This window comes from Tyto alba, unplaced genomic scaffold (assembly GCF_018691265.1).
Source record: "Tyto alba isolate M040663 unplaced genomic scaffold, T.alba_DEE_v4.0 Super-Scaffold_30, whole genome shotgun sequence".
In the NCBI taxonomy this organism is placed as follows: Eukaryota; Metazoa; Chordata; class Aves; order Strigiformes; family Tytonidae; genus Tyto; species Tyto alba.
The window spans coordinates 1,566,826-1,594,057 of NW_024881305.1; the positions used below are offsets into that span (position 1 = coordinate 1,566,826).

At 54.1% G+C, this 27,232-nt stretch overlaps 1 protein-coding gene across 2 annotated transcripts; it reads left to right on the forward strand.

Moving 5' to 3' along the window:
* Positions 1-108: 108 nt before the first annotated feature.
* Positions 109-26,295, forward strand: ADORA1 (adenosine A1 receptor). Of its 2 annotated transcripts, none has more exons than XM_033001949.2 (3): positions 109-405; positions 823-1,208; positions 25,321-26,295. In XM_033001949.2, exons 2-3 carry the CDS (start codon positions 868-870, stop codon positions 25,952-25,954), a joined length of 975 nt encoding a protein of 324 aa, XP_032857840.1. In that variant the 5' UTR covers positions 109-405; positions 823-867; the 3' UTR covers positions 25,955-26,295. The 2 variants fall into 2 exon arrangements, with proteins under 2 accessions (XP_032857840.1, XP_042655968.1); XM_042800034.1 differs by lacking the exon at positions 109-405 and adding an exon at positions 591-635.
* The last annotated feature ends 937 nt before the right edge of the window (positions 26,296-27,232 follow it).

Genomic DNA, 27,232 nt, shown 5'->3' on the forward strand with positions numbered 1-27,232 from the left:
CTAAACCCGGGACCTGACCCGGTGTCGGGAACTTGGGGCTGGGGCTGGTTCTGCTCCCGCCTCTCCCCCTCCCGCCCCCTCTCCCCCGGTTCTTCCCGGGCCCGGCGAGCCCCAAATCGGGTCAGTCGCTCTTTAAACGGTCGGAAGGCTGCACCATGTGATGCTCCGGCTCCGGTTGGGATCTGGCAGAGCCTGCGGGAGCCGAACGGTGCCGGGCACCGGCGCCCGACACAGCCCCGCTGTCCGCGGCGAGCCCGGTGCCCCCCCCGCCCCGAGCATCCCTCCGGCCGCCCCCCCCCCCCCCCCCCCCCCCCGCCATGTCCCCCGCGTTACCCTGCGGGTGAAGAGCTCTTGCCGTTTTGGAGTGAGGACACCCCAAAACAAGCCCTCAGTTTGCAGGACAAGGTGAGGAGTGTTGGAGCGAGGTCGGCGGGAGGAAGCAGCGGGGGTGGGCGGGGAGGAACGGCGGCTCCGCTCCGGCTCCATCGGCCCCGAGGGGCTCCGGCAAACGGCCCCGGGGCGGCCCCGAGGGCGGGGGGGGGGGGGGGCGCTCCCTCCGCTGCTCTCCCCGGGCCCGGCCGGCTGCTCCCGCTCGCCCTGCAACTCTGGAGCTGCTGCGGAGCGGGGTGATGGAGGTGGGTGCGGGATGAGCCCTTGGGGGGGGGGAGGCTGGAGCCCCAGGGGACGGCACAGATGGGAGAGGGTTGTTTTTTTCCCCCCACATCCCCCCCCCCCCCCCCCCTCCTCCCCGCACAGGCTCCATCCCGGCTCGCAGCGCAGTTAACGATGCCAGTTGCTAACTGCCTCCCTGTGCGATTGCAGGTGACCGAGGGACCCCAGCGTGAGGGGGGGACACACCGCAGCATCATGGCACACCCCGTCTCAGCCTTCCAGGCTGCCTACATCTCTATCGAAGTCCTCATCGCTTTGGTGTCCGTGCCGGGGAATATCCTGGTCATTTGGGCTGTGAAGATGAACCAGGCGTTGCGAGATGCCACTTTCTGCTTCATCGTCTCGCTGGCGGTGGCCGATGTGGCCGTGGGGGCTCTGGTCATCCCCTTGGCCATCATCATCAACATCGGACCGCAGACAGAGTTTTACAGCTGCCTCATGGTGGCCTGTCCCGTCCTCATCCTCACCGAGAGCTCTATCCTGGCGCTCCTGGCCATCGCTGTGGATCGATACCTGCGGGTGAAGATCCCTGTCAGGTAGGAAAATGTGTTGGGACTGGCTCTGCGGTGGCTGCCGCGGGGGTTAAAAGAGAACTAAGATTCCCCCAAACTCTTGGAGAAGCGCTGGGAGAAAGGTTTTCCACCACACTGCTGGCACAGGCACACCTGAGGGGTCCTGGAGCCTCTGTCAGCTTTGTTTGGGGGTTCAGGGAGGTGCTGGGTGTGCAGGCAGAGATTGCATCGTGGCAGCTGGCAGGCAGGTCAGGGCAGCCCCTCTCAGGGTCCCCATGGCAGGGACAAAGTGTGTCCCACCGCACATGGGAGAGCACCCGGTGGGGTGGTCAGGGTGTGGAAGGGGGACGATAGATTTGTTTTCAGCCCAGGTGTTTCCTTGCCATGGGGAGCCCAGGAGCCTGCGGGTGATAACCTGTTTGCTCATGGACATGTGGGACACAGCTCTGGGGTTTTGAGGGACTGGAGGTGACAGCCTGGCACTTCTCACGGGGCAGGTTCACTCAGGAGACACCCCTGGCTATGGAGCTGCCCCACAAATGACTCCTCTCCCTGTTTTTTCCCCTTCTCATCATCTGTATCTGTTGTCAAAGCCAAGCCCATAGCAAATACCATGGGGCATAAATGAGGGGGACGCACTTTATTTGAACTCTGCTACACCTGGAAGAGATATTTAACTTCTTCATGGCTGCCCCCCTCCCCACTGATGTGGTGCAGCAGCCCCTGGGGCTGGGGGGTGGCAGCCATAGGGCCAGGGTGCCACAGTGGTTCGGGGGGGTGTCAGTGGAGCTGGAAGGAGAGGACACCCAGCACTGGTACCGCTCAAGTGCAGCCCACAAGTCCCAGCTCACCCCCTTGTTGTGCAACCGCTGTCACGGGTCCCCCTTGCTCTGTTCAAGGTTGTGCCCAGGCTGCAGGGACACCTTTGCTGGGTTCATCAGCTCCAGGAAGGCTCGGGCTGCTGAGAGCATTGCTGGAAAACTCAGCCCAGCCAGGATGGCTGAGCACACACCCAGCTCGTGTCACCCCACCGACCACTTTGGTGTTCAGGCACGGATTCCAGCCCATTTGCTGGAGGGGTCCATGACCCTTCATCAGCACAAATCCCACCCCCCCCCCCCAAAAGGGACCCAACTCCCATGCGTTAGTATCACAGAATGGTTTGGGTTGGAAGGAACCTTAAAGATCACGTAGTTCCAACCCCTGCCCTGGGCAGGGCCCCCTTCCCCCAGCCCAGGGTGCTCCCAGCCCCGTCCAACCTGGCCTTGAACCCTTCCAGGGAGGGGGCAGCCACAGCTGCTCTGGGCACCCTGGGCCAGCGCCTCACCCCCCGCACAGGGAAGAATTTCTGCCTTAGATCTCATCTAAATCTGCCCTCTGACAGTTTGAAACTGTTACCCCTCGTCCCATCCCCACCCCCTGATCCAGAGTCCCTCCCCACCTCTCCTGTCCCCCCTTTAAGCCCTGGGACGCCGCTCGAAGGGCTCCCCGGAGCCTTCTCTTCTCCAGGCTGAACCCCCCCAACTCTCTCAGCCCGGCCCCCCAGGGGAGCTGCTCCAGCCCCCCCAGCATCTCCATGGCCTCCTCTGGCCCCGCTCGAGCAGCTCCGTGTCCTTCTGCTGTTGGGGGCCCCCGAGCTGGCCCCAGCACTGCAGGGGGGTCTCCCCAGAGCGGAGCAGAGGTGGAGAATCCCCTCCCTGGCCCTGCTGCCCCCCCTGCTCTGGCTGCAGCCCAGGGCACGGGTGGGTTTTGGGCTGCGAGCACACGGGGCTGCCTCACGGGCAGTTTTCCCCCCACTAACACCCCCCAGTCCCTCTCCTTGGGGCTGCCCTCCAGCTGCTCCTCGCCCAGGCTGGGTTTGTGCTGGGGATTGCCCCGACCCACGGGCAGGACCTTGCCCTTGGCCTTGTTGCACTTCATGAGGTTTGCATGGCCCCCCTCTCCAGCCTGCACAGACCCCACTGGGTGTAGGACCCTGGACCCTTCCCTGGGCTGGATTCACCTTCCCATACAGGGACACAGGGAGAGGAGGCACCTGCGTCGGGATCAACTGACTGCTCCAGAGCACTTGGTGTCCCCAAATCCACTGGATCAGGCCAGAGATCTGTTGCTTTGATGTTTTTCCTGCAGCTGCGGCCAGTGGAGGCTGCTTGCTGAAGGACCGTAAAGGGGGGGGGAGACACACAGGATAAAGCACAGTCCCTGCCCACCGCCTTCCTGCCACACACGATTTTGCAGGCTGTTCCCAACTTCCTCCCTAAGTGTGATTTTTCCCAGCCTGAAAAATCCTCGTCTTCCAGCCCGTCAGCGTAACCAAAGTGATTCTCACCCTGTCATTGCTCTGGTGCTTTTTTGGTCCTCCTGCATCCCCTGCGCCGTGGGGATGGGTTCAGGTGTGGGAGTACTGCAGCTTTATACATAGCAACACTGCCTAGCTCTCGTCAGTATTTTTCTAACAAACCAAGTGGTTTTTCCTCCCTTGCTGTCTCTGAGCATCAAATGGGCCTTTTCGGGGAGATTTTTGCCCTCAGTCCAGGAGCTTTCCTGGGAGCAATATTAAGTTAGAGCCCCCTGTGCTGCATATAGTTGAGTGGGTTTTTCTCATGCAATATCATCCCTGAATTTTGTCATCCCATTATGTGCCTGAGCACTCAGCATCATGAGATTTTCCTCTGACTTTTTGCAGCCTACTTTACTATTGAAAGGCTTTGTAGCCTCAACAAGAAAGGTGCAGCTTTGCCAGCTCTCCTGTTCACTTATCCCTGGATGTTTCCTTCCTTTCCTGGCGTGAATTCCTGGCAGTTGGTAAATGTGGTGATTTTAGATGATTTTGTGCCTTAGACACAGCAGCAGCAAAACAACATTGGAGATCACAAATAGGACAGAAAATGCCACTAAAGAATATTTCCTGAATCTGAAATGCCTCAAGTTTCTTCCAACCTGTTGCCAGATGCTAAAAGATGATACTGAAAACATTTTTACAGTGCTGACAGCTTGAATCGTGGCTTCATGGTGTCGCTCCTCACTGAGACACCAAACCCACCAGTATGCAAATTGGTGCTGGATGCGGAGGGTCTGTGACACCTCGTCAGGACCTGGGGGACCCAGCAAGACACGTGCGGCCACTCGTGCCTGGGAGAGCTCAGGGAGAACTGCTGATGTCCCCCGAGATCCACAAGCAGTGATGGCATCTAGTCCTGGGCAGTGATGACATCCCACAGAGATTTGAGGGCATATGGGGAGTGATGTGGGGGGATTTCTGCCTCGGCCACATCCCCAGGGCAGCCAGGACATGGAGCAGGGATGTCGCCTCCAGCATGTGGCCAACCAGCATCAGGGATGGGAGGGACAGGGTACATGCATGCTGCAGCCTGCTCCTGTGCTAAAGGAAGTCCCCAGAAGAGCCTGGCACGGAGTGGATGCTCACCAGTGTGACCCACCCATGGCCCAGCATGGCCAAGGGGGTCTCGTGGGCTGTCATGCATGGGGACCCCCCACATCCCCGGCCCTGCTATCTGCTGTCTTGGGCATCCTCCTTGCTCCCATGGCCATGTTTCCCACGGACCCAGAAGCACAGAGGAATGTGGGTCTCTCGTGCAAGGTGTAGGCAGACTTTGTGGGATGGAGTGGGATTTTGAATGGCTTTGAGTTGGCAGCTCTTACCTCCTGCCCTTGGAGCTAAATCCAGTGCACATCCAGCATGGTCAGGGGACCAGGATATAGCACTGAATCCTCTCTCTCTGTCCCAAAACCCTGGGTAGCATCCCTCCTGGCTGCTGGGCTCTGAAGAATACTTCCTTCCCCCAAGGGGCCTCTTCTTGGCTATGGAGGGATGCAAGAGCATCTCCTGGGTTGAGCAGGCTGGAGCAGAGACTATCATGCTCCCCAGCCCCCACAGAAACCTCTCTAAACAGCTGGAAACCACCTAAAATAGGTTTGCTGCCTTCATGCTGCTGGAAAAGCTCACATCTCCCCTCTCGCATCCTTCCTCCCCGCCTGGCGGCAAGGCAGGATCCCCGTCTTGTCATCCCCCCAGCCGGGCGCAGCGGGGTCCCCCAGCCCAGCCCAAACTTCCCTCTTGCAGCCACATTCGGGGGAGATGAAACAAGTTCAAAGGGAGAGGAAGCAGCCGGCCAGGGGTGTCCGGCAGGAACCGGCCCCTCAGCATCCCTGCAGAGGTGGTTGGCGGCAGGATGTTGGAGGGGATGGTGCCGGAGGGATGTTTGGTGGAGGGGGGAATGTAACTCCTTTGAGGCCAGCCTCCTCTGACCCAGAGGCCCCTGGCTCTGCTCTGAAATGTTGCGTTGGGCTTTTTGAAGAGGGCCATGGCAGAAGGAGCTGGTGTCCTCAGAACATGCTGAACCACAGCACCTTGGCTGTGGAGCCTGGGTGCACAGATGCAGCCTGGTCCTGTCTTGGCACGGCCTTGGGAGTCCTTATCTTGTCCACTTCTCTTGGACCACCAGCTCTTTCCTCAAATACTTTGAAACGTGTGCCAGGAAAAGAAAAACTAGAGAAACCTGCTGGTAGCAAGAGCCCTTGTACGTGGGGTCTCTCACTCTGCAGCAGGGACCTCTACCCTCTGTGCCTGGGCCTCAATATCAGGGTGCCCCCCCCGGCCCTGCCCTTCTCACCCTGTGGCATCCTGAGGAGCATCCCACCAGGACAAGCTGTATTGTGTTGCTGAAGGTTTCAAACGCACACGTGAGGTTGCAGAGCCATGGAAACTAGACCAAATTGGGCTGGAAATTGCTAGGAAATGGGGAGCAGGATGCTGGGGTGCAGCAGGGGGAGGGCTCAGGGTAAAACATGGTCTGTGGGTGACTGTGGACAGCACGGGCATTCTTCAATGGTTCAGAGGTGCCCTGTCCTAAGCCTGATGAAATAAAAGAGCTCAGGGATGGCAGGAGCATCCCTTGGCCTAGGACTGCAGTGCCTGCAAGCCAGGAGGGGAGGAGGACTTGCAGGTAGCCTGTGAAATCTTGGCTGGACCCGGCGGTGGAAGGGAGAAGCTTTTCCCCCCCTTGACCCTGCTGTTTTGAGACTCCTGCCTGAGCCCGGGCTCTTGCTGGGATTGCAGCGCTCTTTCCCCTTCTCTCCAGGCCTGCCAAGGGCCACAGGCGTGAGGCCAGCTGGGGCTGGGTCACACAGAAGCGTAGGAAGTCTCGTCACCCTCAGCCAGCTGGGTCGTGGAGCAGGGCACACATCCTAGATGGTTTTCCTCCCTTTCCTCCACTGACAGTTCATGGAGGGTCTTGGCAGGAGAGACGTGGGCAACTCGCTGCCACGGGAGGGGGGATGAGGAGGACGTCAGGATGAGACCCTGCTTTGGCACAAATTCCAAAGCACCAAAGCACCTAAGGGCCCGTGGGAAATCTTTCCAGTGCTCCCAACACCAAGTGCCGGGAAACATCACTGGATGCTTGGGCTCTGAGACCCGGCAGATGTGTCCGAGGATGGAGATGGGGAGGTTTTGGACCAGGCTGGGATGTGTGGTGGCCCCAGTGCCTGTGGGAGCTGGTCCTCTGAGGGTGGTACCCACTGAAGGGGGGGGTATCAAACCACAGAAGCTATTTTTCAGCTGGCACAAGGGTTTCAATCCAGAGCAATGGGGTGAAATTTAAAAAAAAAAAAAAAAAAAAGAAGTATTGTATGCTCCATCTGAGGGCAATTTTCTGGCCAGGTGATGAGTTTCATGTGTCCCCAGGGAGACAAGTGTGAGTGGAGATGTCTCTAGTGAGCCTGGCCAAAATGGCAGGTGGTAAGTGAGGACAATGGCAAGCGATTCTATCCCGCCAGGCAAGTGAATAAACCAAACCGTGGCTCTTCCGAGGTTTATTTTTAAATTTAGATGAAACATTTCAAAAGCGTCCAGGTGACTTGGAGCTGGAGCATGAGCTCAGGGAGGTGCAGCGGGGCTCTCGCACCCAGGAGCTCATCTAGGTTTCTTTCAGCCTCTATTAGTCAAAGAAAAGACACCATCCATCCTTACTGGCCCTGCTCCTGTGAAAGCAGATTGAATTTCCAAGGAAAACGCTCCCACTTTTCCTAAACCAGATAAATTTGGGGCACTGACAGGTCTCTGCAGCTGCCTTTATTTCTTCCCTTGCTGCCTGCTGCCAGGTATATTTTTAGCAAACAAGGGTGATCTATGGAGACATTCATACCCAAAGAACAGGCAAATCTGAACCAAGGATGGAGAATAAAAGGCAGGAATCAGTCCAGAGAGGTTTGGTGGAGACTTTGAGCTGTTTCCAAGCTGCAGTTTTGAGCATCCTGCACCAGCTCAGCGTGTGGGTGCTTCATCAGAGCGAACAGTTCACACCAAGCTCTGCTCAAACCAGATCTGGGGTACACGGATGAGCTGTGTTGGTCCAGGACCAGGAGCTCAGTTCTGGTATCACCAAAATACTCAGAGACTTGGAAACTGAAAGGGATTTACCAGCAGCTTATATTGGTCTTGAGATTCTCATAAATACCCAGATGAGCTGGTTTTCTGTGATCCGCAGAGTAATTTTCAGCCAAGAGCGTGCTAAGTCAGAGATCAAAGCCACGAGGGCTCTTCCCTCGGTGAGGGGATGTCTGGATTAGGCTCGGCGGGAGCGCTCACAGCTGCTGCAGCGACGCCACGAGATGTTTGCCGACAGACGCGAAATCAGGTCACTTGAAAAAACTAGTCACTGCCATGCCAGCAAGAGGGAAGCGACTTGGGCTGTGAGCAGTGTCTCCAGCTCCTGGGGTCTTAGGGAAAATGCTGGGGTTTGTGGGTGTCCATCTCCTTGGAATGCAGCGAGGTTCTGACTGTGGGATGCTCCGCTCTCAGTAGCACAGAGGGAAGGGGAGAAGAGCAGTGAATCCTGTGCAGGGATGCTCTGGACTTGCTGATATTTGGGTTTATTCCCAAATTTTCTGGATTAAAATGGCAAGGGGAGATGCATGGCTTTCAGAGATCCTGGATGGGCTTCCAGGGTAGCAGCACCCTGTCTCATTCCAACCCTTCTCCTGTATCTCTGAGTGAGGCAAGAAGTGCTCCTATGCTGAGCAGTCTGCCCAGGGTATCATTTCACCCTGACCCCGTTAGCTGTGAGTCGACATCTGTCCCCTCAGCAGAGCTGACATCTGCCTGCGCTGCACTGCAGGACGATGAACAAAACCCAACTCCTTCTTGCTGGTGTTTGCAGGTTGCACCCCAAAATCATATTCTGGGAATTTTTTTTTTTTTTTTTTTTTTTTCCCCGTTTCTTCTGATTTTCAGGTTAAAGCATTGACCATTGACAATGCATCACCAGTAAATTTAAAGGCATGTTCCCAGCATGGGCAGTAGCACATTTGTAGTCAGGGAAACTGAATCATAGAGAAGCACCATGGCTTGCTCAGGGTGACTGTACCAGGCAGGGACAGAGGCTGGGGCACAACAGGTATGGAAACTGGGTTATGCTGGACAACCTGGGCTTTCTGTTAATGTGCTGTGCAGTGATCAACTGGTCTCATGTCACAACTGTGCCCAGGGCACTGGGCAGCCAGGCTCTTCCATCATCCCAGCCCATGCCATGGTGATCCATGAGGAGTAACTCAGTGAAACAGGATTATCGAGGAGACCAAATGGTCCTTCTGAGTGGCAGGTCCCTGATCTGCAGAGCCTGGAGTCAAGAATTCCAAAAGCCACTCTTGTCAGCAGTCCGTCCTAATTAAAAGTGACAACATCTCCATCCACTGAGTCAAAAGCGGCCAAGACACACCTGCAGGGACGATGCCCTTGGCGAGGGGGCTGCTGCCCATTGTATTCATCCTGCAGGGAACACAGACATCAAACTAGGTGGAGATGGGTGGGTTGAACCCAGCGAGGCTCTGCCACCTCCGTATCAGTGATTCAGGTGTGTTGGGTACCATCAACACAAGGGGACCTACTCTACAAAACAGGCAGATGGGACACTAGCTGGCTTGCATTTCTTCATCCCATGGCAATATAAACTCACCATGAGATCCCCAATGAGCAAAAGGTGAGGAGCACCAACAGCCAGGGCCACTCGGAGGTGGTGGGATGGGCAGTGAAGTGTCTGCAGTGAGAAAGGTGAGGTCCCTCACTGTAGGTGAGCGATGGTCCTGTCTGTGGTACGATAGTCCATCAGAACCATGGTTGAGCAGCAGAACCCCAGAAACACCTGGGAAGACCCAAACAGACTGTCACACTTACAGCAACACCACTGAGCACTTCAGAGAAGGTTTTCCCTTTTCCAGAGTGACTGGGGTTTTTCCAAGGGCACGGGGTTGGCGGAGGTGATGGTGGCGCGCACCGGGGCTTGGTGTCCAGTGTTTTCCAGGGAACCTGTGCAGCTGCTGGCAATAAGACAAGTGAAACACCCTACGGAAGGAGACTCTGCCAAAGCAAAATCTGCTGACTCAGCCTGCCCGGTCCCTGCCAGCCCAGCCCGGCCCTGCAGACAGCGTGTCAGGAGTGAGTCAGGCTCAGCTCACCGTGGTGTGTGCCGTCACAGCAGCCATCCGGTGCTGGAGCTGGCTCAGGGCATTCAGGAGTCCTTTGGTGGTGGGTCCTGGGTCTTCCCCCACCCCCTGAGATGGAAGACTGTGACTCCATCAATGGGAGGTGTCGTCATCACCTGCTCTTTACAGAAAGGGTCCCGCCTCTGCTCTACACCAGCCAGAGCAGGCGACAGAGCAGGAATAAGTGACTCAGGAGCTCTGGGCTGGGTGTGCAGGCGGGCTCAGGCACTCCTCTGCCAGGGGGCTGGCACCAATCCCCTCCCCAGCAACCGGCTCTGGAGCCACAGGCTGGTCTCTGTGTCATTGCTCAGCCCTTGGCATATGCATGTGACATCTGTCTTGCTCTGGTTCGATGTGTGCCATGTGGTCACCAGCAGCCAAGCCACCCTCAGCCCCTTTTATGCCCCAGGGTACATGACAGCACAGTTTTTCTAGCCCACTCATGGTATAAGAATAATCTTAATTGTGACTTTAAAGTACCAGGTTGACTCTGTTGACCAGAAAGGGGATTTTGGCCATGAGCTTGGTTGGGATAAAGCGCACCAGAGCCTGTTTTCGAAGTCTGATCTGGAGAGACCCCCCTCAGATCCATAGTTGCCATTTGCAGTCAATGAGGCCAGACCCAACAAAATCTCTTGTCCAGGACGTCTCGAAGCACCTTGTACCCAAACACAAGGGACTGTTGGACACTGGGATGTGCTCTGAGGGGACGTGTCAGCCACCCAGCTGCGTGGCCTTGGAACTGCAAGTCCCTGGGTCTCCAAAGCAGAGCAGGCAGGGCTGGACAGAGGCTCAGGGATGGGGACAGTGGAACCACAGAGCCACTACATCCGAACAGTCATGCTCAAAACCAGCCTGACAACAGGGAGGAGGGACTCATCCCAAGGGGTAACCATGTGAGCCTCAGCATGAAGAGGGAGTTCGGTGGGACTGGTCGGAGCAGACATGAGGGAGTCAGGAGGGATCTGAAATTCAGAAAATTGGTATATTTGCCAGTCTATATTCTGGTGTGGAGGCAGGGGGGATAGAAAGGTCACTCCACAGAAAGAGAGGTGGATAAAAGGAGGAAAATGTGGAGGAGGCACTGTCGTGAAATGACCTGGGAGTTGAGTTTCTTTGTGACACACACTGGAATCATTTCAGAGCAGAAAGAATCTGATGGGATGGAAGAAAATCTCTGGCTGGAGGAAGGACAGGGAAAAACCCTGCAGGGTCCTTCCCACAGGGGTGTGAGGGAAGCCCAGGTGTGAATCACAGGGAGTTGCGGTCCCTGCAGACAGCAGGACATGGAGGGTGGAGGCGACCACACTGGTGACAGACTCCTGGAAGGGACAGGGGCAGCTGGAGAGGCTTGTCCCCTTGGGGACAACAGCAGCATTTCAGAGCCTGGGGAAATGACAGCCAGCACAGCTGAGCTAATATGAAGAGCACTGGTTTATCCTGAAGATAAATTAATGATTTTTCAAAGTGATCCCACCAGATGCAGCAGAGATGGATGCAGGAGCTGAGAGCCAGGGAGAATCCAGCATGTGGGTTGCCAATGGGCTGGGAGGAGCAGTCACAGGGAGCTGGTCCTTTTGGGACACATCCAAGGTGACCTGAACTTTCAAGCCCGTGAAATGGGAAACCAGCTATCCCAGAGGCTGTCCGGGCTCCTGGCAGGGCGATGCCTTCTCTGGCAGCACGGCTGCCCAGCTGCCAGGGCAGGCATGCGACTCTTGTGTGGGGTGCCCAGTTGCAAGAAAGAGCAATTGATGCTCTCCAAGGCAGCCACAAAAAAACCCCACAGCCAGTGGGGTGTCCTGTGGAATAGCAATGAGCTGAGCACCCCCTGCTCTGCCAGCACCCAACTCCACTGCAGCCTGCTGCCGGGCACGTAGCTGCCTTTCCAACCGGACAGCAGCTGAACGGGCAGGTCTGGGTCTTAAGGAGACATCACTGGTGATGCCATCAGCAAGAGGGTATAAAATAACCCCAAGGGGTTACGATCCTCCTCCCTCTAGAGCACAGGCAGCAATTGCTTATGGGCTAAGGGCCAGATGAGCGATGGGGGGCAAATAGGGGATGAAGGACCATTTTTGGTGATGTAGGACAGTGCAGAGCAGGATCCTGGAAAGTTTTGCAGCATCTGGGTTTGCCCTTCACTGCATTGAGCCCAGTGGGACGCAGTAGCTCCCCCCTTACACCCTTGCCCCATCTCTGACTGCCTTTTCCATCCTTCCCCCATCCCTTCCTTGCCTGGGCTTTGCCCACCTGGCAGTGAGCAGGGGACTACTTTCAGCAACCATTGCAGTCTTAGGTGGTTTAGTTGGATTTTTGTTAAGAAAAAAAGTCTCTGTTCACAAAAAGGAGCTGGAGGAGGAAATGAGATATTTTCCCCAGCCCTGTTTCCTTGTCTTCCTCGCCAGCCTCTGTCCATGCTGGCGCTGAGACCGGCCATGGTGTTCTTGCACACAGAGCCCTGGGTACCTGTGATGCCCAAGCAGGACCACGGGGACACAGAGTCAGGGAGGTGACATCCCCCGGTCCCAGACCTTGCCCGGGGTGACGGCAAAACTTTTCCCTTGCTCCTCAAAGGAGGGCCAGAGCACAGAAAGCTGGGACATCGCTGGCATGGCTGTCTACCCATCTTCTCCGGGCCATTTCTCTCCCTGCATCCAGAGACTGGGATGATTTTTCCTGGCCTCCTTCAAGTAAGGGAATTGCCAGCTCCTGGCACCAGGGATCCTTTCTTATTCAACTCAGTTCATCTTAATTCACTTGGCATGTCATAGCCCCCCTCTGCGACTCAGTTTCCCCATCTGTTCACAGAGGGAATGATGCTACAAACTCTCCGAAAGCACCGCGAGGCTGTTGCTAAGAAATGCTGTCTCAGACATAGCCATAATTAGCACAGTCTTACAGACTAAATTATTTCTCTTTCTTTGTTGCACTGATAACAACACTGAGTGACTTAAACCTTGCAACATGCACAAATGAAACACTCATTTTCCTCAGTGCAAACAGCTCTGCTCGCCTGCGGCACTGAGCAGCCGAGCCTGGGAGAGAGCTCAGAGCACAGCCCGCGTCCAGATGGACGTGGCAAAGCCTGTGCAGAGCCAGGCAGACGCCTGCGTGGGTGCAGGCAAGAGGGCTTGATTTCAAGGGAGATCATTCCCCACGTTCGGCGCTGCTGGAACACAGGTGATTTCTGTTTGCTCAAGGGAGCTCAAGGTGCCCTGATACCAGCAGCCATCCCCGTCTTGTTTTTACACCCGCTCCCACGATGCTCGCAGCATCAGCGATGCAGGTGGCCACCCTCCGCAGGGTCATCCCCTGCCCTGAGTGCCACGGGACCAGCCACAGCAAAGCGTCTCCATCCCCAGCAGCCTGGGGACCTTCTTGCAGCACTGCGTGTCCCTTGTACACCAGGGAAGGGGGGTGCCGGGTCCCTCACAGGCGTCACAGGGACCAGCACAGTCCTCGTGCTTGGGGAGGAGTCGATCCCGCCTGGCCCACGCATCCTTCATTTCCATGCCCTGCGCCAGCCAGGCTGCCTGGGCAGACTCAGGCTATGTCTGCCCATTGCTCCTCGCCTGGATTTAACTGCCAGGGTAATTAGGAAGATGCACAGGGTATCATTTATGCCCAGATGATGCATTTCTCTGCAATTCCTGGTCTTGGGTCTCGGCTCTTTCGCTCCACCATCCTGATGAAAATACTGAGCTGCTTCCTTCCAGGAAACAAGGTCAACCAGTTTTCCTCCAAGGGAATAAATAGTCTTTTAAATCTGAATAAGGAAACAGATTTTAAATAATAAACTTCAAGTTTGCTTTGCTTTTGCACTTTTTATTTGTTTTCCTGGCAAAAGATTGATTCTCTGCAGTGAGGGAACATTTGATTGTGGTGTTAACTGGAGCCTTCACTCTCAATTTGGCATTTCATTTGGCTGATCACAATATATAGATCTGCACCGGACAGGTTCATCCCAACATAAATAACTTAATGGCTTGACACTTATGTACTCTGATCCTCACTCCTCCTGTTTGTATGGTGTTGTGGAGGGGTGAATAACACGGGTTTTACTCAAGCTTTGTGTCAAGTTGTGTTTGGACAGAGGTTGGAAGTCAAATATAGCATGAAAAGGCACCTCTAAAACAATTTTCCCTAACTGAAAGTACATTTAGCCAACTCATTAGCAAAAAAATAATTAAATTAATCCAACTTCTTTTTGCATTTGAAATTGATCTTTTGATCAGGGGAAATATGCATTGGACAGAAGAAGCTGAACTGGTTGTTTTGGGTTACCATGTTCTCTGAGTTGTAGAAGCAGTGGATCTTGTCAGCACTCCTAATTCTCATTTAAACATTGGGTGGAGAAAACAATCTCCCTCATTTTGTGAGCTTCCAGCCAATTTTTCAGTCTTGAATGTACTAATCTTTGAACTGGGCTAAATGCAAGAAGGGAAGTGTTCCCTTTAGAGCAACAAATTGTGCTGTGAGGATCCTGGACAACAATAACAAGTTGTAGCCTAAGAAACTGAGGAGTTCAGTTGTTGACTACAAAATTAGGAGTTGGGTTAGCAAGCAGAAGTGTAAAAATAAATAAATTAAAAGGCAGCTGATAGCAATCTCTTGTTCCAGCTGTAATTTAGGATATGTCTTTTTCTGAAGACTCCTTCTGCATTGGAGAGATAAAGACCCACTTCACCCCTGCTTCGTGGCTGGGTTAATGCCTCTTAACAGGAGATACCATCTCCAGTTTCCAGCCTCCTATTTATGCAGGGAGCAGAGCTCCATGTCCTGTTGAATGCAGATGAAATGCCAACAGCAGGTCTCAACACCCCTTGTATTTCCCTTCTAGACCCCTGATCTGCTCCTGCCTTTTAATGGCTCTTGGTGCTTTTCAGACTCACCTGGTTGGAGGTCTCCTCTGGGTTCTGACTTGTCCTTTAATTCAGCATCATTTGCAGAGCATGATGGTGACACTCAGGGAAGGACGGTGGCACCGGGCAACATGCCCTGGTGCTGTACAGATGGCACCAGGCACTTCCCTAGCTGGCATCCTCCTCCCAGCATTGCCGGCTTTCTGCGAGCCACAGCATTTTGTGGGATGGGGTATGAGCCATAGAGGCTCTCAGAGCCCGATCACGCCAGGCATTTTATATCTGCCGTCTCATTTCAATTTCTCATAGAGCCCACATTTGACAGATTTGGCATTTTAAGTGGTTTTTAGAGCTGCCTTCTTTCTTCATCCTCCCCTCTTCCCTCTCCCTTCTCCATTTTGGGGACTGACTTTCAGAGTCCTTGTTTCAAAGAGCTTCTTTTGCATAAAGAACAAAAATATGCAGTGCACAGAAAATATCAAGTACAATACAAATAGCAATTGAAAAAACACTGCTTTTAGCCAGAAAAGTCCTGGATTTGCACTGAAGATATCCAAAGCTGCCTTTTATCCCTTCTTCTTTGCACTACACGAGTACATCGTCCTGACATCTCTAATCACACAGTGACACACAGAGATGCTCAGGACCAGCTGCTGAGCCAGGCCTGGGCAATCAGCTCCCAGCTAATCACCACGGCAGGGGCAGGGCTGGTGTGGGAGAGCCTTGGAGGTGGCCAGATCCACAGGGCGATGGTCCGGTGTGGTGAGGGCAGATGACCTGAGACTCCTGGTCAAGCACATTGATCTCCCCACCATGATGCTGGGAGAGAAACACGTCCAGTACACTGTCCAGAGAGGGATGCATGTGGGTTTTGAGTGGCTCCTCTTGAAACCTTCTTGCCCTGAAGAAACTGTGTACTGCTGGAGGTGGGGGTGCTCCCAGCATAGAAGGGGCTCAGGCATGTGATGGGGGTCTGTGGGACTGGCCCTCGGACACTGACCCATACTCCTCTCCAAGGAGATGTTTGCACACCAAATTTCTATTTTTGACAACAAAACTATCTAGACATTGAAAATGTCCAGTAAGTTTATTGAACGAGCATAACAGCAAAAGCAAGTCCATCATGTCCATCATGCTGCCTATCAGTGATGTAGCCAGCTTTTGTAATTTCACCCCCATCTCTTAGGGACTGGGATCTTCTTCTCTATGTGCCCTAATTCCCAAGGTCCTGGTGCTGTAGAAGAATCTCAACTTCTGTTTATTTTCTCTTTTAAAGCAGCACTTCTCATGCTTCGCATTGCAGAGAAATGCTCAAAAATGCTGCTGCCTGAAACCAGGAGCCAAAAGACAAGAACATCACATTTTTTTTTTCCCCAGTTCTGAGATCCCACAGCTTGTTTCATGATTTTGCAGTCGTTGCCAATAGTGTTAAATCATTTCCCTCCCACCTACCTCGAGGTCCTGGAGGGAGAAGCCAGCAATCCAGAAAAATCCTGGAGAGCTGTGGCCACACATGGTGGAGCTGGGAGGGAGCCCTGGAGCTGTCTGGGCACAAGTCTGTGGCTCGGTGCAACTTGTACCCCATTGACCAGGAGCACTGGGCGCACCATCAGGACTGTCACATGGCAGCAGGAGGGTGACACATCCAGAACATTCCAGGGCAGACATCCAGCACCTTTGGAGGCACTCACTGCTGCCCAAAGCATCAGGTGGTCTCACAGCTCCCTTTGGGGCATGAAGGTGCTGCCTGGGGTTAGAGGGCAGTGCTCCCCCATAGAGGCAAAAATTAAATTATCACTTCCATCAGACATGCCCTGGGTGTCCCGAGCCCCCTGCTTAGCCCCCACCCACCCACATTTGGGATGAGGGGGGCTGAGTACCGGGTGAGTGGTCTTTGCTGAGAATCGCTGCTCATACAATCACAGAGCACTTGAACGTGTCACGATCCAGCCACAGGCTGTAAACCAAGCCCAGTTTGAAAACAAGATTAACTTTATGTGCACAAGGGATTTATATTTGCTGCTGGGGTGAAGGATGGTGCTTGAAGGATGCAAGAAATATTGCCTTTTCATTGAGTAGTGGCAGACAACACGCGCTCCTTTGCCTTCTTTGGACAAACAGCAGTGTCTCCTCCACACCCAGGGCACAGCCTGAAGGGGAAGGACATATGCAAGATCCCCGTGCTTTCCATCCTCTGCCCCTGTGATCCCCAGCCCTCCTGTGCCCCCTCTTCCCCTTGCAGCATCCGGCCACAGTGGAGCCGCTGGGATGCCCAAGCTGTCAGCCGCCGTGGAGGTTACTCACATCCCGCCTCTGCCACGAGGACAGCCGGGCAAGTGATTTGAAAGAAGCTCTGCAGTTACTGGAAGCCTGTGGTTTGTTCCCAAAGATGGGTTGTGATTCATTTCCAGAGCGCGGGGAGTCCAGTGGCGCAGACCTCCCAAACAAAGCAGGCTGTAGAGATCCAGCCAGCAGCTACTTCTCCATCGAGGCCAGGAGCAGCCCCAGAAGGGCTGTGCAACGGCTTGGCAATGAGCTCATCCAGGCTGGTGTGATGTTGTGGCTGCTCCTAACATCCCAGAGACCAGAGATGTGATAAGACAAGTTTCTTTGGCTCAGCAGGCAAAGATAACTCGATCCCCTAGCTGGAACCAAAATATGGCAGGTTTAGACTCAAAAAGCAGGTGGCCAGTGTGGGCATGTTTATGGGTATTGGGGAGCAGGGAAACAAGCCCTAAAGCAGTTTCATGAGGCTGTGGGTGATGCTGCTCCATGGGAGCTGCCAAGCTCAGGGTGGGCTGGGCTGTGATGTGTGTTTTGAGGCTTGGTCCCACCAGGGCTGATGGCATCAAGAGAGCAGAGAGGTGGGGAGATGTGTCTGCCCTCTGGGTCCATGCTGTGGACCGCTGGAGCAGGGGGAGGACACCTCTTCCCTCGCTTGTAGCCATCCGCTGGATGGATATTCCTGATGGACTCTCATGTTTTGTACTGCCAGTCTGGGGTGAAGATACCCTGGCACAGCCTGTCTGCCCTGTAGAAGCATCATCCCCCATTTGCAGGCATTTTAGCCCACAAATCCCTTTTGTACCTTATTTCCCCTGCTTCTTGTGGGGATCTTTGTATCCTTAGAGCTGCTTTTAGATGTGCCCACATCCCTCTGCAGTCCTCAGTGATCCCAGGGTCCCTCCAAGGCCCTGGGAGATGTGCCAGGGCAGGCTGAACCCACACCAAGGCAGCAGCATCTCCCCAGACACTGTCTGGGGTTCAGAAGGGCTGAAAATGGTCCAGGTCCCTGCACAACCTGCTCTGACAAAGCTCAAAGAACAAAATCTCATTTTTCTGTTGCTTTCTTGTCGTTTGTGGGAGCTGTGGCCAGCTCCAGCTTCACCCACCGCTGAATGAAACACTCACCAAAGCCCTGGGGACGCGTGTCTCGGTGTGTGGGGACCAGCCAATTTTGGCAGGATGGATTTGCTCTCATAAACCTCATAATCACCCTCGCCTTTATCCATTAAAGAATTACTGGCTATTAAAAGCAGTTAGACACATTCAGTGGACTTGCCAGCTGCTTCGCCTGGCCATAGCCGCCTGCGCTTTGCAGAATACTTGTTACTTGTTGCAGAATAATTCCTACGCAGAAAGGTAATATTTTAGGATGGTGGAACCAAACCCTGGACACAGGCTGGACCAGGAGGAACTTCAGTGAGATGCACAAAAACCAGTGCACTCACAGATCTATAGACCCCCCCATACATATAATTTCGGCCTCTCTCATGGTGGCTTTGGGCAAGGTTTGCATTAAGCAGCCTTGTGCTGTGGTGCTCCTCTTGCTGCAGTGGAGGAGACTCAAAGTGCTTTGGGAGCAGAGGTTCTCAAAGAAGAGGGTTGGTCATGCCCGGGTCCTCTCTCTACTGAGCTTGGGGTAACTCCAGGTCACACATGTGGGCTGAGATACAGGGCTTAGGAAGGTTCCAGCTGTTCATAGAGCTGATGCCGAGAAGAAAGGACACCATATGGTGAGACAATCCTTCTCTGACTCTGGGTAGGGTGGTCTGAGCCCTGCTCTGCCTCTCCTCAGGGCGCTGCTCCAGCTGTGGTGGCAGCCGTGACCTCTGAAATCACAGCTCGTTGCACACAGAGGGACTCTCAGCAGCGTGGCAGGGAGGACCTGGCACTCACTGGGGACATCCATCCCTGGAGTCCCTCCCAGACTCCCAGCTTTGGACCTCCTGCACCCACCTCTGCTCGCAGCACACAGCTCAGGGAGCACTGAGCACCCTTCTCCTGTTGTCCCCTGGGCTGTCCCAGTACGTGCTCCAGACTGGGGCAGCTGGTGGTGATGGGAGCAGGGCAGCCCTGACCCAGGCTCTGTCTCAATAGATGCCAGAGAGGTTCTAGGTGGAGATTTGGGTGGAGATTAGGTTTTTGTTCCCATTGATGCCTCTCCTGCCATGGGGACCCACTGCAGCCCCACTGAAAGTGTGACCTATAGAAAACCCAACACTGTCTTCACCCAGCTGTCCTCTCCAGCTGAGGTCTCGCTCACCTTGAGCAAATAGACATGGACATGGTGCCAGGCAGGGATTTTCCTCCTCAGCTCATTTTAAATTAGTTCCTCAAGGTCATGCAAGGAGCCTGAGGCCAGGACGGTGGAAACCACCTTGCTGCAGCCACCTGGCTTGCCCTCTCTCCCTGTCCCCTCTTGTCCCAGGGGTCTGTTGGCACTTCTCAGGTTTCTCCCACAGCTCAAATTTCTTTCAGACCAACCAACCAGAGGTGGTGGGAGGGGACAGTGCAAGTGCACAGGGCACCTTGGGTCCTCTTGGTCCCTTTGGAGCACTAGGAATTGTCTGTGGTAAAACACTGGTGTCAGAGTGGGAAGTATTTCAGTGCTGATGGAGGCTGCTGGGCTATTTTGGTGCAGGACAGGGGCTTCATGACCAGTCAACACTAATGTCCTTGCTGCAGAAGGACACATTCCTCTTGCTCATCTGAAGGTCTCTCCATGGGTTTTGTACCGGTTTTTCATGTCTTTACTTGCCAGCTGGCATCTGACAAACAACAAGTCTGGGCTTTTGAGATGACAAGAGTTCCCCATGTATCCCAGAGGAGATGCTGATAGGGCCAGTCTCCTCCCTTCCATGCATTTGTAGGAACAGGCTGTCATGGAGAGCTCCATCAGCTTTGGCTGATGTTGGTTGGCATCTGTTCCTCCCAAGGCCACATGACGACGCACCCACAGTCAGAAATCCACATTTCTTTCAAGATAGAAAACCAGAAATGATGCGACCATGAGGGTAACATCCTGAAACGGTGTCAGCACCCCTCTGCCCAGAAGATGTTTTCTCACATCACCTCCATGGTTGTGTCGTTGCCACCTGTCACCCCCCATCCTGGCCGTGAGCCTTGCCAGGGTGACGCAGGAGGGTGTGAAATGCCTTCGTGGCAGGAGTCATCCAACAGCTCAAGCAGTGTTTGCAGACAACGCAGGCCCATCACGAGCGTGTGCTGCAGTTGTTGGACAGATCCTGTCAGGAGTGTGAAGGGCTGAGCAGCTGGTGTTTGACCCCAAAGAGCCACAAACCTCCCAACTGTCATGTAGGAAGGATGTGAGCAGATAGGAGATGCACTTACATTTTGCTAGAGGGACCTTGGTGCTAAGGGGCATTTATGCTAATGCTAACAGTCCTTTTAGACATGTTAATACAGCTTCAAATCCTTGATAACTTTCAAGATTTTGAACTTAGTGTTTTTACTTAAATGAAGCCCAAAAGAGATTTGAAGGGAAGGAGGAAAATAGCCAAAGCACGAGATTGAAGAAGGAATAAACTTTTCACAGCCAGGGTTAGAGGTGACAAAGGAGCCATGATCAGGGTTCCTCTGTCACACAGTGTCTGTTTTGCAGCATTTCCCACCTTGTGGGGCTGCCCAGGGTCCTTCCCATCCCAGCCCTGAGTGATGGCTGAGATCATCTCTTGCAGAACCCAGATGCCACTTCGCGTTTCTCAGCTTCGCATTTCTGAGCAGTTTTGAACACCAACATCTGAGTTTTCCCACCCAGTGACCTCCAGGACACTGAAATATCTGAAGCAAAGATACAGCCTGGTAAAAGGAACAGAATCAAAAATCCTCTGAGATCAAAGCACTTTTGTCTAGAGATTTTCAATTAGATCAGGGCATGCTCTGGATGTTTTTCCGTGCTGCAGTCATGATGCAGATGATCTTCATGTCAGCTTGGCCTCCTTTCCTCCTACCGTGTTGGCTCCAGCTTCATTTCATTAGCGATGGCCTGCCTTCATTAGTGAATTAATTCCCCAGGAATTGCACTGCAATATACCCTACCAGAGCAAGGACCAGTGAAGCTGCATCTTGGGGCTGGCTGGACAACTGTGAGCATTTTCTGGACAAAAAGGATATTCCCAGAGATACTAAAAAACAAACAAATTTTATTCAAACCAGACCTGGAATCTTTGAGGCTTTCTAAACCAAAACAAGAGGAGATGTTCTGTGAGTGTTAGATTTGTAATCTGTGAGTGTTTGGTTTGGAGATCTAGGAAATGAGCCTTTGTCTCTCTCTCTTGGGGGACAGACACCAAGACAAAAGTGAAATCAATAGAAATGCAATGAATATGCCTCTCTCCATTTGTTTTCAGATGTGTCCTCATATGTTAGATGGCCACTGGGGCTTTTCCCACCCAGTGCCAGACACCTAAAGGGCAGGTTCTGGGCTTAGCTGGGCTCCCTGGGCTGCAGCAGGGAGGGATGCAGAGGTCTGGACAAGTCAAAATGTGGTAGAAGTTGAATATAGTGTAGGAATGACAAGCGAAGGGAAAGGAGGGTGGATAGTGTCTTCAGGGTGAGGGCCCAGGGAGCATTTCATGATCTCCTGGAGACAAGTGGCCTGCAACCCATCCCAAGGCAGCATCTCTCCCCGAAGGACCCCCCTGCTCCACGTCTCTCCGTTAGCTCTGTGCAGCCCTCGGGCACAATTTGTCTGCCTCTTCCTCCAACCATCACTTCTTGCACTCCTTCTGGGGATGCAAACAACACTCTATCAATAATTGATATTTTGCCTCTTTGCATTATTTTCCAAACCCTCAAAGACATTTTTGTTCCACACCAAACCAAAGCTTCTGCCCATCCCATTTTGCCAGGATATCAATGAGGCTGGATGATTGCTGTGCTCCCTCCAGGCTCCTTTCTCCTGGCCTTGGCAGGGCATCCAGGAGGACTTGGGACAGTGCCCATCTCTGTGGGAAAAGGATGGTGCAAAAACCACCAATGAGGGAGGGCAGGAGAAAAATCTAGCAATTATGGTCAGGCTCAAAACCCCACAGACAAAGGAAACAAACCCAAATTGTATGATGATGGTGGTGACTATTATCATGGAAGTTTTAGTCGCAGCTGTTAATAAAAATAATAGTAGTAATAAAATTGCAATGATGCTAGCAATTGTTCCGATGCTGCTGATAATAATAAGATTATTTATTAATTGTGAGCCATTATCAACATTTTCTAGTGCTTCTTCCTCCCAGACTCATCCCAAACCCCAGCCCTATCATATTAATGCAAAATGAGGTAAATGAGAAAGGCTTTTTCTTTATGGCATAACCAAGGAAGAAACACAGGAACAGTAAGTCTGTCCCCGACCTCTCTGCTAATTGCTCCCCACCAAATGCCCTGTGCCATGGGGTTGAGCATTAGGTGGGATCTTGCATTTCCCTCCTTTAAGTAGTGTTTGCAGTCTCCAGAGCAGCTGAGCCCCATGAGAGCTGCATTGCCAGGCCCCATGGGGCGGACAGAGGAGGAACTCAGAATCATTTAATGGCTTTTGTCATTCTCCATGTAGGGCTGACGAGGGACCGTGGGCACCCGTGAGCCCTTGGGGAACACGTTTCCCTGCAGGGTGCTGCCTCTGCCCCTGCCCTTGGTTTGTCACCTGAAGGAGCAAAAAGAACAAAAGCCCCAGCTCCAAATGTTGCTATGGTCTATGGATTTTTCAGGTTCAGCCATGGTTCCTGTGACCGTGGTGCACATGTGCAGGGGGATGCACGAACAGGTTTTGCTCTCAGCTGCTGGCTGCTTCTGCAGTGCCACGCTTAAACCTGATGGTGCAAAGCGCAGCGAGGAGCAGGGAGAGACAGGTCCTGGTGCTCCAACTGTTGTGCATGTCAGGGCCCGCATGTGCAGCGAGGTGGTGGAGATGGATGTGCAGCGAAGGGGAGGGACGGATGTGCGGTGGGGTGGGGGCGTCCATGTGAAGCAAAGAGGGATGGACGTGCATTGGAGAGATGAATGTGTATTAACAAGGGATGGATGTGTACTGAGAAGGGACGGATGTGCAGTGAGAAGGGACAGATGTGCCGTGAGGAGGACAGATGTGCAGTGAGGAGGACAGATGTGCAGTGAGGAGGACAGATGTGCAGTGAGGAGGACAGACATGCAGCGAGGACAGATGTGCAGCGAGGAGGAGGGAGGGATGTGTGCTGAAGTGGGGAGGTGGACGAGCAGCCGGCAGCGTGTGGGGCGGTTGTTCTGCCATGTGTGTGTTATACACTCTGGACGGTGTGAGCTTGTGTGCAGCCAGGGACCTGAGGTCTGCACGACCTCCGCAGCTGTCCTGATAGCCATCTGCAACAACACGAAATGTTCTGGAGCTGCGGGGGGCCAGGACCATCAGGGCTGGGCCCCCTGCAGCCTCTCCCCATCCCCTCTGCTCTGGCTGCAAGTGTGAACACTGTGTCCTCTGATCTGACCCTGGGTCATGACTAACAACAGGGTGTCAGTGCTCACTCTGTCCCATCTGCTCCCCCGACACAGGCAGGAGGGCAGGAGGAGAAGGGCTGGGTGCTCCGGGAGCAGCTCTGTGCCTGGGTGCTGGCTGCAAGCCCTGGGAAGGTGTCTGGGGACCACGGTGGCACCGCTGCTTCTTGGCAGCCTTGTCTCTCCAGCGATGGCTGTCGCACAGCTCTGCAGGGCAGGGAGCAACTTGGACGACAGCACGTTCTGCAAAATCAGTAGGAGATCCTAAAAACCTTTGGGAGTGGGGAGATGGGACGCAGCTTGCAGGGATTGCAAACGGGAAGGAGCTAGAGCAGGGGGGGTTGGTGCTGCTGTTTCTAGTGTCGCCCCCCCCCCAAGCTGCTCAAGCCCGGGGAGATGCGAGTGGGGTGTCACATCTGGACAGGCACATCAGCCCTCCCCAAGAGCCTGTTTTCAATGACATGGGATGCACAGGCCAGCACACAGTCCCACGGGAGCGTCTGGTAGCCCTCTGCCACCTGCCACTCCCATGGGCCCCCCCCCCTCCTTTCCCTTCACTTGACCCACAGTGCTGGTGCTCTCCCACACCCCTCGTCCTCCCCATGCCCCAGCTTTCCTTGCCCTGCACCTTTCTCAGGGTCTCCTGCCCTCACTCCTCCCCACAAGGAATAAATCACCCTCTGGCTCCAGCCTCGGCTCTCAGAGGAAACAGCAGCCCGCATTGCCACCTCCTTCCCACGGGACCTGGCTGCCTCCAGGATGCTGGGAATCTTTTCCCAGACCAGAGGGGGTTCATTCCGAAAAGCTGTTGGGGACCAATGGCTCTGGACCCTCTGGACTTCTGGGGACCGATGTCCCCCCCTCCAACCTCCACCCCTCCATGTTCCAACCCTGACACCTCACCCATGAGACAGGAGTTGAGAAAGGACCTTCAAGGGGGAGGGAGAGTGGGTTTGGGTCCTTAGCTGTATTAAAAATCCCCCAGATGCTCCATTTTTCCATCACAGGTGAAGGCTGCAGACATGAAGCAGGGATCTCTGATCATCAGGATGGAGATCCAGCTTTGCCAGCCATCTCCACATGGTCCCCGTGGCCAGGTTAACATCAGCATCACTGAAAAACTCAGCAGTCACAAAAATGATCTTTGTTCAATCCCCTCCGGTGGAAAGCAATAACACTCGGGCTGCGAATCTTCTCGGCCTCAAAGGAGAAGTTTGCCTTTGAGGGCCAGGAGGAAAAATCAATTTGCAGGCTCCACTTCCCGCTTGGAGAGCTCTGGAGAGCTGAGCCCAGCCCTGGTGTGATCCCCAGTGGCAGCAGGGAGGGAGCAGAGCCCAACCGGGGCACGACTCTCCTCCTCCTCCATCCCTTGGCACTGGCCCATTAGGAAAGAGGGTTTTGTCGATTGGCCCAGAACATTAGGAAATGAAACAGGCTCTGCCCAGGAGCTTCCCCAGAGGTCCATTAGCACCAGCGGATCCTTCCTCCAGCCCAGCGGGTCCCAGAGGATGTTTTTGCTGGCGATTTCCTCCCCTGGTGCAGGTGGAATTGTCTGGAAGAGGGTGCCAGCAGGGCTGCTGGCAGGGAAGGGTGACCTGCTGCTCTGGGTTTAGGGTGCTCAGATGTAAGGTGCGCTGCCAGAGCTACATGAAACCCTGCTAGGTATGAGGGCTGAATACACAGGCACGCTCCGGGTTGCTAATGCATTTCCTGGCTTGGCATCAACCCCCGGAGCTCCAGAATTATGTCTGACGTCTCTGCCCATCCATGGGGCTGTGGGTGGTGGTGGGAGACAGGGTGAGGTTCCCCAGGGCACATGCAGAGAAACCAGTCCATTAATAGATCTAACAGGACAAGCTGTTACCAACTGCCAAGGAAGGGAGTGAGGAGCACCATGTCATGTCAGCATCGGCACTGCCACCCCACGTGGTGCAGTCTTAACCCCTAGGCAGAGCATCCCGTTTGTGTTTAATTTTTATTTCCTGCAATTGTTGTCTCTTCCACAGTTATAAGAGCGTGGTGACACCCCGGCGGGCAGCAGTGGCCATTGCTTGCTGTTGGATCATCTCCTTCCTGGTGGGACTCACCCCTATGTTTGGCTGGAACAACCTGAACAAGATGCGGAGGACTCAGGAGCTGAATGCCAGCCACACGGAGTTTGTCATCGAGTGCCAGTTTGAGACGGTCATCAGCATGGAGTACATGGTGTACTTCAACTTCTTCGTTTGGGTCCTGCCTCCCCTGTTGCTGATGTTGCTCATCTACCTGGAAGTCTTCAACCTCATCCGCAAGCAACTTAACAAGAAGGTTTCCTCCAGCTCCAACGACCCCCAGAAGTATTATGGGAAGGAGCTGAAGATCGCCAAGTCGTTAGCATTGGTCCTTTTCCTCTTCGCACTCAGCTGGCTCCCTCTGCACATCCTCAACTGCATCACCTTGTTCTGCCCATCCTGCGAGACACCGCACATCCTCACCTATATCGCCATCTTCCTCACCCACGGCAACTCGGCCATGAACCCCATTGTCTACGCCTTCAAGATCAAGAAGTTCCGGACAGCCTTCCTGCAAATCTGGAACCAGTATTTCTGCTGTAAAACCAACAAAAACGCCAGCACCACCACGGCCGAGCCGGGCACCTAGGAGCTGGGAGACAGCAGAGAGGGGTCTTCCGTGCCCAGCCTGGTCCCCCTCTGGCCACCGTTCCTCCTGTCAGGGGAAGGGGTCGTGAGGACCCGGGAGGGTTGGGTTCACCAGCCCTGTGCAATCCGAACAGCCGTGTCCCCCAGCTGCCCCAGGGGGTTATTTATTCACAAGCATCATACTGTTTTGATATTGTAGCCTGCACTGTTCCTTTCCTTTTTTTTTTTTTCTGTTTGTTTTTGTTTTTTGTTTTTTTAAGGGTTGCCAAGTATTTAAGGAGAAATTGTACAGACAAAGGCGCAGTTTATCTTCATGCAAATAAAGTAAAATAATAAAAACCACCCAGGAGGTCCTCTGCCGTTGATGGAGACCTCTGGCTCCTTGGAGCACCACAGTCGATGATGCTGGGGGCCCTGGCCCCTGCGTCCGCGGACCCATGGGGGTACCTGGGTGCTGGGGAAGAGGGGTGCCCCGGTCGGAGTGAAGCTGCTGAGAACTAGGAAAGCCCAGAGGAATGTGATTTCTGCAGCTCTGAACCTGGGAGCTTTCAAGCCCTTTCTTTCCTCTCCATAAGCAGGGAGAGGTGAGCTAGGCTGAGACATGGGAAGAGATGTACCATTCCACGGCAATGCCAGCACCCGCAGTGTGATGAACCCACCGTCCCCACAGAGCAAAGGGTCAGTCTCCAACTCTCAATGCTACCAGAGAGGTAGGTAGAGGGGAAAGGAAACCCTGAAACTTAATCCCAGAGTACTCTGCAAGGGGGTTTTTGCTGCCTCTATGGCTCCCCATGGAGCCCACCAGCACCCACCACCCCTGCAAGCTACACCCAGGGATCTGTGTCCCGTCCATGTGTCCTCTCTCTCCTTTTACTTTGGCTTTGAGTCAGTTTTCCCTCTTTTCTCCTGCCTGCCATCTATGCAAGGCAGTAGCAAGTCTCCCCCAGCCCCTGTTTGTCTCATCGGTCCCACATCACTCCCTACGACCTTCCCCGTGCAGCCAAATGCTTTTGACCCAAATTTTGAGTGTTAATGCACCTCCACGGCCCAGGGATCAGAGAGGCACCTGAGCCCATTCAGGAGCAAGTGGAAGATGGCTGCAGGCCACCGCGTCGGTGATGTTGCCCCTGCCACAGGGGCATTTTCCCACCCCCATATGTCTGCCTCAGGTTTAGCCATGGGTAGGGTGTATTGTTGGTCACATCTGAGGAGGGGGTGCCTGGAGATGGACCGTCAGCCCACCCAGCTCTGTCATCCCTACAGATGCTGGCAGCCACAC

What these genes read in the sequence shown, in the direction of transcription:
- ADORA1 (XM_042800034.1), top strand. An exon ending in CGGGTGAAGATCCCTGTCAG is followed by an intron (nt 1,209 to 25,320) that starts GTAGGAAAATGT and finishes TCTCTTCCACAG; the next exon opens with TTATAAGAGCGTGGTGACAC.